Raw genomic sequence first — 19,331 nt, 5'->3', positions numbered from 1 at the left:
TCGTTCAAGCCCAGTTGCAGCAGTTGCAGCTGGTGTCGAACACGAGGCCGGCAGCGCAGTGCTGCTGGTAGGTACGTCCCTGGGAGCACTGGTAGTAGGCATTCTTGTTGGTGGGGTCTGGGTAGAGTCCGCCAGCCTTGCCGGCGCAGAATCCAGATCCCCCATTAGGATGGGGCTGAGGTTTGGGCTGAGGCTGTGGTTGGGGCCTGGGCTGTGGTTGGGGCGGGGGCTGTGGCTGTGGTTGGGGCGGGGGCTGTGGCTGTGGCTTGGGGAATGGTTGCAGGCGAGATGTGCAACCTGCATTAAAGATAGAGGACAAATTGGATATATACGTATGTCAGGAGATGTAACTTCGAAACGTTAAAGCATGCATTTGGTTAATTTGTACGTGTATGCGTGAGGGTGAGAGAGTGCATGTTTACCAGCTCCGACTCCCAGGCCAGTCTTGAGCGCGCTGATCAGTGGGAACCTCCCAGCGTTACAGAAGGTGCCGCTGAAGTCGTCCATGTCCAGACTCCAGACAAAACCTCCACCAAAACCATTCTTCTTCAGCCAGTCAGCCTGTCGTGTAGACGGAACGAGTGGTTAAAAGACAAAGTGCGGAAACAGTAGACTGTATTGACAGTGGCTACAAATCTGAACAATAGGTCTTTTGCTTTACCTTGATGGCGTAGCTCTTAGGGTCGTCGTATCCAACCCAGATACTGCTCTTGAGGTTGTAGGCATAAGGCACATCCTGAACGGCATCCCAGGCCTGAGTGGCTCCAGTCTTAATGAAGTCGCAGATCTGACATGACAAGAGATTTAGATTTAAGGTAACAAACAATGATAGAGAATAGAAGGATAGGATAATAATAACACACACACACGCGCACACACACACACACACACACACACACACACACACACACACACACACACACACACAGTAGTCCAAATAAATACCTCATAGTAGGACCAGAATCCGGTATTTTGGGTGTACGGTCCACGAGGTCCAGGGCCACCGTCGAAAGAACCAACAGCAGTTTGACCACCAGAAATAACAAAGTTGTGGCCGTAGGAGGCGAATCCAACCAGCAGCTTCTCCGCTGGGACGCCCTGGCTCTTCCAGTAGTTCATAGCGTAATCCTACATTGGACATGGAAACATACTGAAACATCTTCAACAGCCGCTCTTTACAGTACAGACATTCATTCATACATACAGGATTACAACATATGAATGTATAGAGAGGAAGCTCAGAGTGAAACAGGGAAGAGGAAAATGCTATAGCCTTTTAAGCTAGTTGTTGAGAATTTCCCCAGACAATACAAATGGCAGCCTCTGGTGGACACAATCCATCACAACTCCCCTTCCACACCACCACTGCACCAATCCCCCACAGGTGTCTGCCATCATCACTCTGAGCTGATTGCCACCGTCAGCTCAGGTGTGCACCACTACAAACACTCACACTCACCCCACACACAGTCACTCTACTCACACAGCTCTCCACTCCAGACCCATGCGTCCATGACCAAATGTAAGCTCTTGTCTATATTATTATGTGTTACTATACTATGCTCTGAATCACAAGTTGATATATATGCTTTAATGTTTTTGATCTAATTGATTATATTTGTTTTGAGCTAATTTGGTCTATTGTCTGATCTACACCTTTTCTGTCTTTCCATGTCAGAACCATGGCTTCTGGACAAGTGGAATAATAAAATGCACCAAAGATTCAAGTCAATGTCAATGTCTTTTATTTGAACATTTTTGGGTGGTCAGCAAATGTCATAGGAACAACAAACTCTTAAATACTAGTATTGCACCTTTGGAAACTAAATTTGTTTGTTATACTCTTTTTTTTACTCTCTGTTCGCTCTTTTTTTGCATTCTATCCCTTTTTTCTGTGTTTGCTGTTATATGACGCTGCATTGTCTTATAGGCCTGACTCACACCTTCTGTTATAATGATGCTGCATTGTCTTATAGGCCTGACTCACACCTTCTGTTATAATGATGCTGCATTGTCTTATAGGCCTGACTCACACCTTCGCAACAGATTGACTGATGCAAGCTCACAATGCATTTCCAATGGGAGTCACATGGTTTGACACAACATTGTTGTTGTATGAGGGGGTGGGGGGCAGTCGAAACACAGCCGAAAGCCATGCAACACAAATGTTGTGTCAAACCATGTGACTTCCATTGGAAATGCATTGGGGCAAGATGTAAACAAACCCTTTCTTTACATCTAGCATGCATCAATGTTGTATGCTAGATCGAAAGGTGTGAGTGAAGCCTAAGGGCCGATTCATACTCCTATTTTACGCTGTTTCGGCGCTGTAGTGCCGAAATGATTTCGGCTCGTCAGAAATTTTCAGTAGCACCGAAGAGTCGACTTTAGGACGGTACCCGCCCCCCCGAACCTCAAATGACGTCAAGTAGGCTCTACAGCGCCAAACCGACTTTTATTCGGCTCTAAAATAGGAGTATGAATCGGCCCTTAGCCTGGTGCAGCCAGACTTCATCCGCCCCTATTGCAAATGCATATATATATACATACATATATATATATATATACATATGCCCCGAGGCAGTTTCGCAGTGCAGCGCAGTGGTATATTAGTATCGCAACACGAGGCTATATAGCATTGTCTGAAGGAATGGCCGAACTAAAATAACTTTTACTCTTATGTACAACCTCTACACAAAGACACAAAGAAGAACCTTGATCTCTCGCACCACTCACCACATTGTAGTATTCACGCATCCAGCCGTGGTCGGCTGGGTCCTTGAACAGAGGGCTGTTCTCTGTGAGAGACGACTGGCTCTCATAGTCGTAGGTCATCACATGGAAGTAGTCCAGCACACTGTGAGGAAAGGGTTTCTTGGTTTAGATTCTGGTGTTTTAAGCGTTATGTTATACAGTACTTTAGCTATTGAAAAATAGCAGATCTACAAGCTCGTCGCACGCCACCGAGTGGCGCACTACGAGCATGTGCGGTTATACTGACGCTCCGAGTTGGGAAATCTGGTATGCAGGGACGATGTTCTCCTTTCCTCCAGCGACGGCAGCGGTGAGCATCAGGCGAGGACGGTTGGTCTGCTTCCCTTCAGCCTCGAAGGCAGCCACCATCTCCTGCAGAGAGACAGGGAGGTGGTGATGGAGAAAGATGAGGGTGTCTGTCAGTAGTTTCCTCAGGTGGATTCATTTCAGGGGTCAGCCATCACAATAGCCACACCAGGCTACGGATCAGGCGCACCATTACTCCGCCCCGCATATGTGTGCAAGGCTTCATAAACAGCCATATAACTCCAGTCCCCATCAGCATGCTAAAAAGCCCCCAAACCAAACTCGATAGGTGGTCTTAAACGGCCGATATTAAGGGACAGGCTGTCCAGTTCCACTTTAACATGAAGATAGGAGGCTGACCTGACACAGGACAGTGAAGAGCTCCTTGGTAGGTCCACCTGGGTACTCCCAGTCGATGTCCAGGCCATCGAACTGGTACTGACGCAGGAACTTGATCACGCTGTCGGTGAAGATCTGACGGGTAGCAGCACTGCCCACCATGTCCACAAACCTGGAGAGAGAGAGAGAGAGACATGGGGGGCTTTTACTCATTCATGATGGTAGCCTGGATCCAGACCACTTCAGTCTGATGATCAGGCTATACGTTCACTGGAGTAATATGGTTCCTCTTGTTTAATACTCACGCTCCGGTGCCCATGCCCCATCCACCAATGGCCAGCAGGGTCTTCAGGTTACTGTTCCTGGAGAACAGAATACACTCTTGAGTTCTCACACTGTATTGTGTGTGTGTGTGTGTGCGTGTGTGTGTATGTGTGCGCACGTGCGTGCGTGTCCTCACTGTTTCTTGAGAGCCTGGAACTCTGCAAAGAACTGCTCGTCGTTCTTCTCCGTGGTCGTGATCATGTTGTCTCTCATTCCGGCGAAGGCATAGATGAGGTGGTCACAGAGACACGGGTCGATGTCCTTGGGCGTCATACTCCCTCTACCGGGACGGTGCTGGGCCCAGTTGGTGAAATAACAGGACAGGATGTGGGAGGATCCTGCAGGATAATGAGAGACTTATTGGTGACTTGGCTTCTTCATAGTTTTCTCTGTCCCGTTTGAGAGTAACACACCAAGTGGACAAAGTCTTACCTAGCTGCACGTGCAGCAGGAGAGCCAGCCCTGTGTAGACATGCAGAGAGATACAAGCAGAGAGAGAGAGAGAGAGAGAGAGAGAGAGATGGGGGTTGGTGGTTGGTTCAGTAAGGAAAAGCACTACTATACTGCTATATATTATTGTATTCTACAGTGTACTGTATAAAATACAAAAAGTACAAAAAAAATCCATAATTTATTATCAACGATAAATTTGTCTTTATTTGTATATTATTAGCCTATTATGTTTGTATGTTATAAACATTAACACAAAAATATATTCCATTCCATTTTACAGTTAATTTTCGAAGACTAAAGGCAGAATGTGTTCCTTTATTCAGCACCAATGTCTCAGCTTACCAACGTAGATGAGAAGCTTGACCATGTCGCCTCAGTACAACGAACTGAAGGCCAGAAACGTCTTATATATATAAGGTCTATTCAGCTCCATATCTGCAACCCATGTTTGATCTGGCTTCCTTATTCTGACAAATCAGCAGTTCTTTTGCTTGGTCAGTGGTTGCACTTTCTGTTCCCCATCACGTGGCTATTGCTATTGTGCTGATAACTTTCAAGTGTCATTCAATAACGTATATGATTTGCTGACAATATAGTGTAGAAGTCACGGTTAAAGCATATACTGTTGTTTCATATCAAATTGTCTGTCAAATGTAATGTTTTTTGGAAAATTGATACTTAAAGGACCACTTCACCACTTTTCAACCTATCTTCATATAATAGGTCCTCACTAGTAATAATCATGTTAAAATGGCACGATTTTTTCCTACTCAGTCTGAGTCTCATAGGAGGGCTGTGGGCAGTTTAGAAACCGTCTTCCAGTGACATCAGGCAGATAATTTTTTAAACAAGATTTCTTTACAAAAATGTTTAAATTTTAATTATCGTGAGAACGATGGCTTCCATTTTCGCATTTCGCACTTTTCAGGACTAGAAAGCCTGCCGTTTCTATTAGCTTGTATTCCCCATCGATGATGTCACTGGAAGACGGTTTCTGAACTGCCCACAGCCGTGGGTGCTTGAAATGTTAATACATATTTTAATCAATCAATCAAAGCTGTAATAGTGTTATGGTTGTTGTAAGTTGGCGGTCAAAATGCCATTGGACTGGTGTATTCAATTAACATTGCTGACTTAAGACATTTTTGAACGCGCTCGGTGGCACGCTACAGTAGCTTGTAGGTCTGCTATTGTTGAAAAATCGTTATAATGTGGCGCAAAACATTGAATATATATTTCAGAGCGAACATTTTTAACTAAAATATTGGCTTCTGGAACTACATATTTTGAGATGGGGGTCCGTGGCCCAATAGAGATAATTCTGGGGGTCCTTGGCATGAAAAAGGTTGAGCACCACTCACATTAACATGGGTTTTTAGGATTTAGAAGCCTTTTTTAAATCGACCTCAGTCCAAAATGGGTTAAACTAAGGCTCTCAAGTTGAAGCCATGCCAGTGAATACAGTACAATAGGTAGTATTGACCATAGCTATATATCTATGCCGGTATTGACTGGTTCCCTGAATCACAGAGCACCATTATGATTGTAATCCGAGGTCGCCATCTGGTGGAGACAGTACATTTTATCAAGTCAAAACACTTGGATGAGCAGAAGGATATATTATAATAGACAGCCTTTTTAAACCTAAAATAAATACCATATATAAAAACGTTTCCCATTTAACCCCAACATTAACCCTGAAGAAAAGGCACTCCACAAAAGGATGGTGTAGATAAAGAGTGCCCTGCAGGGAGTGCTGATATATTTTTTTTAAATATTTACTGCTGCTTGAAAAATAGGAGAGCCGTTAAGAAATGTGCATCCCTCCTTCAAAACTGCTCTCAAAGAGTGTGTGGCTGCAATTCAAAACGGGCCCCTGTAAAAAAAGTAAAAGTCCCCACCCCCTCTATTTTTCTATACTGTTCACTAATTGTGTATTTGATGATTTTTATTTTTATTTTGCATAGATGTGTATGTATTTAAATGTTTTGATGAATTGAAAATCGAGGACCCTGATGTAAACAAGTAAACAAGGTTTTATCCCTCAGTATCAGTTTTTCTATTGACCTGTGCCTTTCCTTGCAATCTGCTAATAAAATGTTATTTAATCAATCAATCAATGTGCAATAAAATAACTACCCTATATGCTGGCATGGTTTTCGTTGTGGGTTTGAGTAAATGGCGACGCCCCCCTGTCAATCACCACCCCCCCCCCCCACCCAAGGCTCGCATCAGCGCGTCACCGTCTACCCAGAAACAGGAGTATTTCAACCTGAGAGATTTCGCCTGTACTAGCAATTTCGCAGCCCTAAACAGTTTATTAATTAAATATATACTAATATTCAAACTTTAAGTATTTGTGATTTTTCTGGTCTTTCAATATTACATTTTGTTTGCTAATTTCTCAAAGCATAGTATACTGTACCAGTACCAGTAAGCCAGCAGCATTGGTGGTGAAAACAAATAAGTGTATTTTTCTATTTTCCTTGATTCAATTTGATTCTTATTTTTATCTGGAGTATAGGCAACATCGTTTTGCAATATCAAAATGAAAGAATAACTTTATGCCTACTACAAATTCAATAAATTATGATGAAATGTAAAAGAAAAGGAAAACCTCTTATCCCTATTCATATTTCTTTGTCGTAGCAACTGGGAGCCATGGAGGGCATGTGTCACTTAAGCTTTTAAACACTTTAACTTTTCACCCAACTTAGCTTGAAGGTCATTTCGGAACGCTGCCTGGCCAGCAGCTGCAGAGTGTCCCATCTCAAAGAGTCGGATTAACTCCTCCTGGGCTTTGCTTCCGACGTCTCTGTACTTCAGAGCGAAGGCCGAATGAACATTGTGGTTGTGGATGTTCTTCAGAATTACCACAGTTGGATACTGTGGTAAATGTAAGTCCACCTTAGCGCTGAGACAAGCAGCAGAAAGATACGTGAGCAACAATACATGTAATAGTTTAATTCAAATGACACTTTGAACATACTGTGAACAAATTTACCGTGTGTTACGCTCTCTTCTAGGGTCTGCCTTGATGATCACGCTCAATTTAGCTGGACAGTTTGTGTTTTTTGTGTGTTCTAGCTTCCATTGAGAACTAACATTGTGCTGACATCTGTAATCCTTCTGAAAATAGATGTATTTGATTATTTAACATTTTAATTTAATTATTTCATCAACATAATTTCACCACAGATGGAGAAAAGAGCATATATGTAAATGTATACACCTATTATATTCATTACCCTATAGAGATTCCGTGCTTGTCTGCCAGCGTAGACCCTCCATGTGACTATAGCGCAGGGGTGTCCTTTGTCTCCAGAATCCACTGTGTAGCTTCTTGTTCAGTCTTCAATGGGAGTCGTAATGTAGCACAAAATGCAGCGTTGTCCGTTTCTGAAGATTGCTCCTCAAAGGTAACAACATGGTAGTCATACCCAGGTGGGAGACAGTCCTATGATATGAAATGGAAGCTTACAGTATAAGCAATGTCTGATCATGTCATCTCAAGCAATACAAAATAATAAATAATTCATCATAACTCATTACTCATTACTGACGCATTACTGATGGTACAACACTGGGAGTGTGTCCTGTTTAACCATTACTGACCTGTAAGACTGGATACTGAGAAAGATTACCACAGTGTACATCACCGCAACTTGATGGCTGACACTCAGACATTCCTGCTGTACGCCTGTAAAGAGACGAGAGAAGTGTGAGTGTGTGTCTGTCTGTCTGTTTGATTGATTGATTGAAATATTTATTAACAGTTTGCAGAATTACAGTACAATTCAAGCACAACTCGATACAAAGACTTAACTGTGAGTGGACGACCCAATAAAGCATTATACTTGTTTACAAGAGGGTCCATATGGTCCACCTTGTTCAATTCATCAAAACATTTAGAGACGTACAAAATAGACACTTATATAAAGCCAAAGAAAAGAACGGGAATTCATCATAAAGGAGGTCAAAAAGGAAAAGAAACATATACAGTGAGGGGAGAAAGGGGTGGGTGTGTAGGGTGTGTGTTTAAGAACTGGACATATCATTTTGTTACACATATCCATAGGTAGCAGTTTGATTACTATAGCCATGGTTCACATGACGATCAAGTCAACTTGAATTCCCACTGTTTTGGTTCACATGAATTAAAATGCTTTTTATTGTAGAATATTGAATGCACGGGTGCTAACCCGCACACGTGCTCAATCCTAACATTCGCGGCCCTGGGGTGAGAACTTTATATTTGAAATATGAACGTTTATGTACACGTTCACTTTGTAAATGTAAGTCTCGCCGTTATGAGAAACCAAACATTAAAACATGTGGTCCAAAAGTGCTGGTATAGTGTGGGTATAGTATGGGGCTTAATTGTCATGTCTTACCTTATCAAACTGTATTTTTCCGTGAAATCGATTAAAAAATAGAAGTTCTTCTTCTTCTTCTTCTTCTTTCGGGTTTTATGGCGGTTGGCAAACCTATCAAGGTGCATTACCGCCACCAGCTGGACTGTGTAGTACTAGGGACTAAGCAGCAAACCAATAAAATAAATCAAAACTCCTATATTCTATTCACCAAGTGGGTATTTCTTATGTACTTAATAATGTAATGGTAAACTTTGCCTGCTTCTTTTCCCAGAAGACCTGACACTGTGTAGTTCTGATGTTTCACCTTTTTCAGCCGGCAGAGCAACTGATTCCTCTCACTACTGTACTTCCTACAATGTAGAAGTACATGCTCTACGGTTTCTTGTTCCTCTCTTCCACACTCTGTACACTTTCCTGTCGGGTGCTTCCCTATTATATGTAACGTACTGTTAAGACCTGAGTGTCCAATTCTCATGCGAGTAATAATACTCTCCTCCCTCCTGCCCCCACCCACTGCCCTCTCAGTACCAACCTGCCTCTGTATATTATAGAGGTGTCTTCCAACCTCCCCTTCATCCCAATACTCCTGCCATACTGCCTGTGAATATTTCCTGATCATTGGTTTGACTTCACTCTTACTTATAGTCACTCGCATGTCTACCTGCTCCACTCTTAACGTTTGCTTGGCCAGAATGTCTACACGCTCATTCCCTTCCACTCCAGAATGAGCTGGGACCCACAGGAACTGTGTTGCTATTCCTCTGTTTCCTATTCTATATAAGCTCATATGTGCCTCACTAAGGAGGTCCATTCTGCATGCAGATCTGCCTGACTTGATGCTTTCCAGTGCAGAGTAGCTATCAGACGCAATAACAGTATTGTCAGTCCCTTTCTCCTCTATCCACTGCAAGGCCAAGATTATTGCCACTAGCTCTGTAGTGTACACTGATAAATGATCAGTTAGTCTTTTCTTTATGTGTATCTCTCTTGTCGGTATGAACACCGCTGCTCCTGTACGACCTGATTCAGGATCCTTAGAGCCATCTGTATATAAAAATACTGAGTCTGAGTACTTCTGCTCACAGTAACTCTGGACTATGTACCACACTGGGGTTGACTTTGGCTTGTTTTTTAGTTTCTCCTGTACCCCAAGATCTACACACGGCCATGGGAATAGCCAGGGGGGGATGGGCGGGAGTGTCACTGTCGGACTGTACTGTAACTCATGTAACCCTATACTTCTTGCCTTTGCATTACCGATCCACCCAAAACTCCTGCAGTTTGACTCATGTTCCCAGCAGTCCTCTAATACGCTCTTGGTAGGATGTGTACTACTGTGTCCCTGGAGGTTGACCCAGTATGCTAACATTAGCTTCTCTCTTCTCATTCTTAGTGGCATTTCCCCCATTTCCACCTGCAAAGCTGACACTGGAGACGTTTTAAATGCCCCACTACAAATTCTCAGAGCTTGGGCCTGCATAACATCTAGCCTCTTCAGGTTCGACTCTGCTGCTCCCATGAAGGATACACACCCATACTCTAATACAGATCTCATGAGTGCCCAGTATATGCCATGTAATGCTGCTCTGCTTGCTCCCCACTCCTGTCCTGACAGACACCGAAGAATATTTATCACTTTTTTGCATTTCCCTTCAACCTTTCCTAAGTGAGCCTTCCATGTTAACTTTTCTTCGAACCACAACCCGAGAAATCTTATGACTCTAACCTGCTCAAGAGGGTGCCCATATAGCCTTAAGAGTATTGGCACTAACCGCCGGCGCTTTGAGAAACAAATTACTTGCGTTTTTGCTACCGACATCTTGAATCCCCACTTGTTTGCCCATGTCTCCACTGTACCTATTACCGCCTGCATTTTCTTATTCACATATTCTACATTACGCCCGCTTATCCACAGTGCCCCGTCATCTGCGTACAGCGACTTCCCTACCCTCTGATCTACCCGAGAAAAAATATCATTAATCATTATGTTGAATAACAACGGACTGCATACGCTCCCTTGCGGAGTTCCATTTTCTACTGCATATGTGTTAGAGTATTCTGCACCTACTCGTACTTGTATTTTCCTATCCAAAAGAAAACTCATTATCCAGTTGTATACCCTACCTCCAATTCCCAACGCCTTTAATTTAATTAACAACCCTTCTTTCCAGAGCATGTCATATGCTTTTTCTACATCGAAGAAGACAGCTACCACTACTTCCTTTCTAGTCTGTGCTTTCCTGATATCTGACTCTAAACATAGTACAGAATCCATTGTATTCCTACCCCTACGAAACCCACTCTGGTGTGGGGACATCAACTCTTTGCTTTCCAGGAGATATGTCAATCTCTCAGTGACCATTCTCTCCATTACTTTCCCTAAATGTGAGGTTAAGGCAATGGGCCTGTAACTAGACGGGTCTGTTGGGTCTTTCCCTGGTTTCAGAATTGGCACTATTATTGCTTGTTTCCACACTGAAGGGAGCTGCCCCGTCTCCCATATTCTATTATATAATCTTAATACCTCACACAACGAGAAATCCGCCATATTCTCCAACATTCCGTAACACACTCCATCCTTACCAGGAGTGGTCCGACGAGCGTTACCTATTGCTCTTCTCAGCTCGAACATACCAAACGGTAAGTCCACTAGACCTTCCGACCTCTCTCTTTCCACCAAAACGTGCGGATTCTCCATTATCACTGAATTCCTACACTGCTTAGCCTCCTCTGAAAGATTCCCTGAACTATGGACTTTCTTAAATGTCTGCGCCAGAAGCTCAGCCCTCTCACTATTAGTAATAGCCATTGTGTCACCACTTCCCAGCACTGGCAGTTCAAAATTCCTTCTAATACCCCCCATCCTTTTGATCATACCCCATACCTCTGACAGCTGCACATCCCTTCCGATGCTGCTGCAGTATTCCCTCCAGTAAGAACGTTTTTGCCTTCTTACCGTTCTCCTCACAATTGCCTGGGCTCTCTTATACTGAACCAACGTGTCCAGTGAGTGCATCCTTTTAAGTGTTTTAAAAGCCTTATTCCTATCCTTTACGGCTTTACTACAGTTGCTATCCCACCAAGGAACATTCTTAAAGTGTCTAACTCCTGAACTTTTCGGGATTGTCGCCTCCGCAGCCTGAATAATCCCTTTTACAATTTCTGAGTTCAATAAATCCACATCCGTCTCATTCCCCTGCTGAATTTCTACAAATTTAACTGCACTTACTTCTCTGAACGCCTCCCAGTTAGCCTTCTCCAACTTCCATCTGGGGATTGCCTTCCCTTTCTCATAGCAAAGCTCTGTGCCTATCCTGGTTACTACCGGGTAGTGATCACTTCCTAGTGTTTTACTGCCAACACTCCACACGCTTACTCCAGCCAGTGCCCTAGACAGAAACGTCAAGTCGATCGCCGATTCTGTATTTTGTACAATATTGTATCTAGTTCCTTCCCCACTGTTAACACAGACCAGGGAGTTGTCATCTATAAATTCTTCAAGTACCGCACCATTTGTGTCCGTAGTATTGCCCCCCCACAGTGGATTATGCGAGTTAAAATCTCCACACCATACTGTATTTTCTTCCATAGGTCCTGTAACCTCCGCCAGTGTTTCTTGGGTTATTCTCTCACACGGATTGTAGTAATTAATTATGTCAATTTTACCTCTCTCAGACCATATCTTTACCACAATCGACTCACTTTCTGTGCTTACATGTACAATCCTATAACTCATTCCACTCTTTATAAAAGTTACAACCCCTCCCCCGACACCATTTTCCCTATCTCTCCTGACTGCCGTATATCCCTTTATTATAAAATCTAATTGAGGTTTCAGCCACGACTCCTGAATACAAATAACATCCGGTTTATTCCCTCCCAATTTATCAACATATCTTTTAAAACCTTGCCCATTCGCAATCAGACTTCTCGCATTCCACTGTAAAACAATCAATACCACTATGGCGGACCAGAACTTGCCTGAGATTGTCTTCCACCTTCATCCTGCCTGAAATTCTGTGCAATGGTTTCCTCTATTTCTTCCCACTGCACCTCCTTTGCATCCAGGTACCTTGCAGCTCCTCTTACAACTATCTTGATCCTATCCCTTCTGCTCTCCGCCTGTATCGCCCTATTTAATACGTCAGCTAGAAACATTACAAAGTCCTTTTTACTCACTATCATCGTGTCCTTATTTACCTTATCGCATGCTTCACCTGTTCTTGCTCCTTGATTTGTTGGGCTCATAGTCACCGCCTGTCTCTGCTGCGGTTCCCCTGAAACCTTTTTCACTGCCTCTGCATAGCTGACTCCTTGTACAAATCTGACTTTCTGCACTTCTTCTGCCCTTTTACTGACCTCACATCCACGGTAGGCTGCACTATGCTCCCCGCCACAGTTACAGCATTTCACTTTGGTCCCTTCAGCACACGTCCCATACTCATGGTCTTCGCCACATCTGCCACACCTCTGCTTCCCTTTGCAAACTGCAGCTATATGCCCAAACTTTTGGCATTTAAAGCATCTGAGTGGGGGGGGGATGTATACTCTCACATTATAGCACATGTACCCAATGTAGATCCTTTCCGGGAGCTTTACCTCATCAAATGTGATCAAGACTGAGAGGCTATCACTTTTGGTACCATTTCTGTTTGCCTTCATGCGTGTAACCTCGATTATCTTGGAGGGTTTAATTCCTCCCATGATTTCCTCTTCTGACATCTCCACTGGGATCCCCGTGATAACCCCTCTAACCTTTCTTTCGCTAGCTATAAAGCACTTTACATCTTTCCTGTTTAATTCCTTTATTTTGATCGCCTTTCTTTGCTGTGTTGCATCTTTACACATGATCAACAGTGCCCCACTTCCCAGTATTTTAGCGCTTTTAATCGGGCCAAGTAAGTCTGCTATCTTTTTAGTAAGTTTAATCGGATTCTCCCCAGCGAAAGTTGCTCCCTCTCCTGTCATCTTGATAATTACTTTATACTCATCAGCATTTCTTTGCGTCGTTCCTGTTTCTTTGGATGTCCCAGCCCCACCATCCCGTCTGCGTTTTGGATTCCTAACATTATGGTAAATATCGCCACTCTCATGACCACCCTCATCCATTTCATCAAGCCCTGACCCACTTGGTGACCCATCACTTAATGCTGCCATCCCTAGTCCAGACACAGTCCTTTACAAATCGTCGCCCTGAAGAATAGACTAATTCTACGTAACTGACCGAATTGCTTCCGTGTCTTTAATTTAAATGTCCCGCACCAAACACCACGCTATTTCCTTCTCCCCTCTCTCCGCCTCCTCCCAACTGCTGCATGCGAGATGTTTGTGAACTGACGGCATAGGGAGGGCAGACCGAGGTACATGCAGTACTACCAACTGCGACACAGCGACGATCAGAAAGCAAATCGATCATCAGGAGTTTAGCCTCAAAAATAGAAGTTGTTGTCACTGCATGGTGCGTCTCATCAACTGTGGGGGGGCACAACAAGGGTCAAAGGGTGGAGGGAGCGAGGGGCGGTACGTGTTGCACCTTGGCGCCGTGACGCAGTGACTGGGGGGCGTCGCCATTTACTCAAACCCGCAACGAAAACCATGCCAGCACCGTGCATGCAGTGCCGGCGCCGCCTGCAGCCTGCAGAAGGTACTGTAACTTTCCTTGGGTGAAGTGAGGACACGCGCCAGGGATGTCTCAGCACTTGCAGTGTCACGCGGAGACGACCAATTAGATTCCGACATGGTCTGACGGCTCTGGAAGGTTGCACATAAAATCTGATCAGGGATCAGTTCCGTGTTTTAAACGTTTGTGAGAAGTGTAGTAGGCTGCAGCCGAGACGAGAGAGCCTGGTGACCGATCTTCTTGCATAGACATCACTCACTCACGCCCTCAGGCTCCACCATTTAAAGGTATTTATTTATTATTATCATACTCACTCACACACAGTCATGCAGTTACAGACTACACTCGCTCCCTCTCTCTCCCCTCCCCCTCTCTCTCCCCGCCGTTTTATACGCAGTCCCTGAATGACTTCATTCGCTGCTCGCCTCTCTCAGCAGTAGTACTTTAAGTAGCTACTAGTAGTAGTAGGTAGTCTATACACAATTTAAACAGACACACGGCTGCCCTAGAAGGACATCCTCTGTCTAATCTCTCTCTAATCCTCTTGCAGCGGATTCTTCTTCGACTCGACGACACATTTGTTGTTGTGTCTTTTTGGGAGTGAATAAATTCAGCATGTCTGCTCTGAATGCTTCTGCGCTGCTGCTGAGGAGTGCAGTGAGGACACAGGTGGTCTCCAGGGCCAACCTACACTCCAAGCCTGCAAAAAGCCCTGTGACTGGACCAGTAAGTTCATCTTCTGTTCGATGTTTGCAACATTCTTTATCTTGACTTTATATAAAGCAGTCCATTGTATGTGGCGTCGAATGTTAAATGTAGTAGCCGTAGTAATAGGCCTACTTTGGCCGGCAACAACAACCTACGCCATTGAGGCACAATGCCAATTAATCCGGCTGAGGCCAGACTGAGACTGAGACACCGTCGTAAGTCAATAAACAACAACATTCTATTTCACAGAGTATAGGCCTTGTCTGTCATTCCATACCACAGACTCTCCTGCCCACATGCTGTAGGCTAAACCTGTTTTACACGACATTTACTGGAAGTTGTACGGAGTAAGATTTCTCATGGTGGCTGAAGTGAAGAACACTGTTGCCCATCTGGACATCTGCCAGATCTCCATGACCTTGTTTGTCATTAGGCACTAGCAAACCCCATGATACACATGTACAGTGAGCTCATAGCCTCATACTATAAAATGAAAACCATTCGTTATTATTGGTGTTAGAATTGTGTATAGACTAATAGACCAAGTATTTAGGCTATATAGCTGACTCATAATTCAGTTGCCAGGGAAGATCTTGGAGAGACTGCAGTGCCAGTAATGTCATGATTTTAAAACTATGTCTTGTGTCCCTGCTTTGGAATCAGAATACATTTTAGACACTTAGCAGCTGTCCTGCTTTACATTATCACAGTTCCTCTTGCTTTCGGCTAGCTCTGTTTATTATGTTCGTAGTACAGTATGCCAACTTCACTGATCTGTCATTTGTTGAGTGGAAAAACATGCATAACCAACAGATAAATGCATTGCTGGATTTGGGTTAGGGTCCACATTTTGTGGCACAATTACTAAATTGCTATAAATATTCCACATGGATGGAAGGATGTTTTTGCAACCACGTGCCATTCAGACTGCATAATGGTCTAGTAGTGCAGTATCCCATAGAACAACAGCTTTAGGTTCAGATAACATTTTTGTAGCATTGTAGCATGTGTGTACCACCTTATACATTTACATACATGGCATCTCATTCTATATCTCATCTCCCCTGTTTAATTGTACATGTTCAAAATTGCATCATTAGTCTTGTGGTAGATATTTTTTAGAACTCACATCAGAGTCATTAAGAAATGCACAGGGCAGAGAGTGGACTGAAACAATGATATACTTTTTAATACAAGGGTTCACCCAGCCCAGGGAGACTGCACGTATGCAAGCCTCCTGAGCCCTTTACAGTGCTCTCTTTTATACACGCATGGGAGCAGAGAATACATTGAAGGTGTGGTCAAATAGTGGTCAGACATGGCCTCATGTAAGTATAGGTCTTCTGACAGACAACCAACAGGTGGATAGTATTCTCATTTCAAAACTTCTCTTACATTTTCTCTCTCTCTCTCTCTTCCAGCAACAGGCCTTCGTGTTGGGAGTCTTTTTCGTCACTATCCTTGGGCCCTCTGGCTATATCTTGGCTAACCTGGAGAATTACAAGAACAAGAACAAGTAACCTGGACAGATATGAGAGGTCGGAGGAGATGGAAGAGAGAGAGAGAGAGAGAGAGAGAATGGCGCATCCTGGGGATCTAAAGTCTGTTTAATATCAAGATTTCAAGAATAACATCTCCCTATCTTTCTAGTCTCTCTCCTGTCTTCCATCATGACTAAAGTGAGGAGACCAGTTTGACAACCACAGCACTTTTTTTGTTTTCCTGTTCAGATGTACACCAGTACAACTATCGACCACTTTCCAAATAAACCAATATACAGTACCAACTTCACTGAAACTGGGTTGTGTACTATTTTTTTAAAAAGTATAACCTTTACTGCATGCTTAGAATGTTGACAGAATTACATTTTAAATCGCATTTCTAATTCCAGTGAGGAGAAAAAACACTTAAAGGATCGGTTCGCCACTATTATATGGCCTTTGCTTATATATTGCTTAATATACATAATAATATATATATAATATAATATGTTGCTTTACATGCATTACATTTTGGAGCTACAGAGCATGGTTGTGACTTGTGAGCAACATATTCTATCTATCCCATGCAGACTGAATGGTGACCTACAGTGTCTAAGACACACACACACACACACAAGTCTACCTCTGGCCCATATTATTTAGGTGAGGTATAAGCCTATATTTAGTGCTGTGCTGTATCATGCATTTACATGAGGGCAGGCATGCCTGTATGTGCTGAGTCAATGACCTCGGCTAAACTTGACAACTGTCATGCAAGTTATAGTACACTACACACAGTAGTCTATATGATATTAAAAGTGGTCATGTGCTGTCCCCATAACTACACATGTCAGGTCAACCAAATGAGCCAAAACGTAACACTACAAACAAATCTTTCACATAATTATCCCTACTGCTGTGGACAGGGAGTTGAACTGGAGATTATCCACATTACATAAACCCCCACAATAATGTGAGGTAACTGACTGATTACTTTTACCACATTGGATCCATTTAAAAACGCAGCTACTTTATGCTGGTGCTAAACTACTTAAAAGGACATGCGCTACCTAAAATGAACATTATACAAACACATTTATATAGCGCCTTTATCCAAGGCCCCTTACATAAATTGTAGATTTAAAATATATATATTTTGTTCTAAGTGCAATATGGTTGCAATATACAAACGGCAGTTTTTCAAGTTCTGGCCTTAAATGCCTCGCATTTCCCTTGCTGTGTGTGTGTGTGTGTGTGTGTGTGTGTGTGAGAGAGGGAGAGAAACTGTTTTGGTTTACCAATGAACTGGATCTCTGATAAGGTCCTCTGGGTCTTAGCCAAAACACATCTTAAAACTCCCCAGTGAGTCTACTGTAAATTACAATTAAAAGCTATTTTAGTCCCAATTCAGTTTACAGGCAGTCTACAGTCTACTACTACAATGTACTGTAGTAACTACAGTGTCCAATGTGCTGAATTATCAAGATTATTAGTACATTAGTCAGTGCTTGTGAGCCCATTCCAGAGGCATATTCTCCAGTCAAACAGTGCAAAAGAATAAGATCAAGGTACCAACATTCAATATAATAATGAAATCCTGATGTTTCCCCACCAGCACATGACATGTAATTAAAGCACATTTACAAAAGCATACTGTAAATTATTCTAATTAAAAACTTTGTTTTCGTGTTGCACCCTGCTGTACCCTCGAGGGGAAAAGAAAACCGGGAAGAAAAGGTCTGTCCAGGCAGAACTAAAAAAGAACATCTTGGAAGGAAGCAGAGAAGGTCATCCAACACTAAACCAGCTGCAAGAAGTTCATGAATGACCTATGTTCCCCCAAAGTCAAGTCACCCTGCTGTAGGAAATAAGTGACTGAATGAAAACCAAAATGACTCTGATGTGTCTTTCTTACAGGGCTCTGTGGATTAATTTACCTAATTCCTTTGTTGAAGTTGCTGTTGAAATGAATAGGAGGTCCAAGCAGGCATATTTCCTTCTTTCCATTTATTGATCAGCAATCAGTTACAGGTTACAAGCATTCGTTCCGTGGTTACAGCATATTGAGGCCTTCGTCCCAGGCAGAGCGCCTAGGTTAGGTTCCCCTTGTCTCTCTCTGCTGTCCCTCACTCACAGTTCTAACTGATTCTCTGTTCCATCTTATACATCCCCAATCTGTGTGTGTGTGTGTGTGTGTGTGTGTGTGTGTGTGTGTGTGTGTGTGTGTGTGTGTGTGTGTGTGTGTGTGTGTGTGTTGACCCTTAAGGCTCTATTGCCTCTTGTCAACAAGTTACCACAGGTGGTCTTATTTTCAAAGCATTCTTCAGTGTGGTAAAACCTCACAATGTCCACTATATAGCAGGATCTCACAGCTGTTACAAACTGACTATCTTAAAGTGTCCCTAGGCTATCTTAGTGACTTGCTATTCTAAATGACCTCTTCACTCAAGCTTCTCTGCATGTGAACTCCTATAGGCCGAAGTGTTCTGTGTACAATTATGAGATATGTTGAGAGGCATAAGCTATCAAAATATACATCAACTCCAACAACCATTTTCAAATAAATGTTTAAGACACAAGTGGTTATGTTTTTGAAGCTTGAAAACCCATGTCTTTTTGGACTTTTTGCATGTCTAAAGCATTCATGTTTTTTGTTTCGTTTTTTACAACCAAAATAATCTATATGCATGCCAGATGTATTAAAAAGGCTTTGCTTGTGTGACATGCCACACAAGCAAGCCAATTTTCTTTAGTGCCCATATAAAACTCAATTTTTTTGTAAAAGAAAGAAAAAACTTTTCATGAATACTTCAACCACATAAAAATATGATTTTTGGTGGAATTGGTCTTTAATCGTGTCCAGATAAGCGACAACTTCTGATATTTAAATACTAGTCGTCAACATCAATATCATTTTTTATATAACCATATGACCTTTGAGATATCAAATGTGTACCCTATTAATAGACA

The 19,331-nt window shown here is 42.9% G+C and overlaps 1 protein-coding gene across 1 annotated transcript; it reads right to left on the bottom strand.

Annotated features, from left to right (window-relative positions):
* LOC308314773 (acidic mammalian chitinase-like) lies at nucleotides 1–4,634 on the bottom strand. The gene is made up of 11 exons (XM_080762451.1): nucleotides 4,519–4,634; nucleotides 4,156–4,185; nucleotides 3,860–4,061; nucleotides 3,705–3,761; nucleotides 3,421–3,571; nucleotides 3,002–3,126; nucleotides 2,737–2,857; nucleotides 946–1,128; nucleotides 662–787; nucleotides 423–561; nucleotides 1–297 (listed from the first exon to the last, which is right to left on the bottom strand). Exons 1-11 carry the CDS (start codon nucleotides 4,541–4,543, stop codon nucleotides 5–7), a joined length of 1,452 nt encoding a protein of 483 aa, XP_080618577.1. The 5' UTR covers nucleotides 4,544–4,634; the 3' UTR covers nucleotides 1–4.
* Nucleotides 4,635–19,331: the final 14,697 nt, after the last annotated feature.

Source organism: Protomyctophum bolini, assembly GCF_963924005.1.
Source record: "Protomyctophum bolini genome assembly, chromosome: 4".
NCBI lineage: Eukaryota > Metazoa > Chordata > Actinopteri > Myctophiformes > Myctophidae > Protomyctophum > Protomyctophum bolini.
Note: the sequence above shows the minus strand (reverse complement) of the source record. Positions and strands in the feature narration are given on the sequence as shown.

What these genes read in the sequence shown, in the direction of transcription:
- LOC308314773 (XM_080762451.1), bottom strand. Translation starts at nt 4,543, where the DNA reads ATGGTCAAGCTTCTCATCTACGTTG. An exon ending in TTCCAGGCTCTCAAGAAACA is followed by an intron (nt 3,762 to 3,859) that starts GTGAGGACACGC and finishes TCTGTTCTCCAG; the next exon opens with GAACAGTAACCTGAAGACCC. An exon ending in TGGCCTGGGAGTCGGAGCTG is followed by an intron (nt 298 to 422) that starts GTAAACATGCAC and finishes TCTTTAATGCAG; the next exon opens with GTTGCACATCTCGCCTGCAA.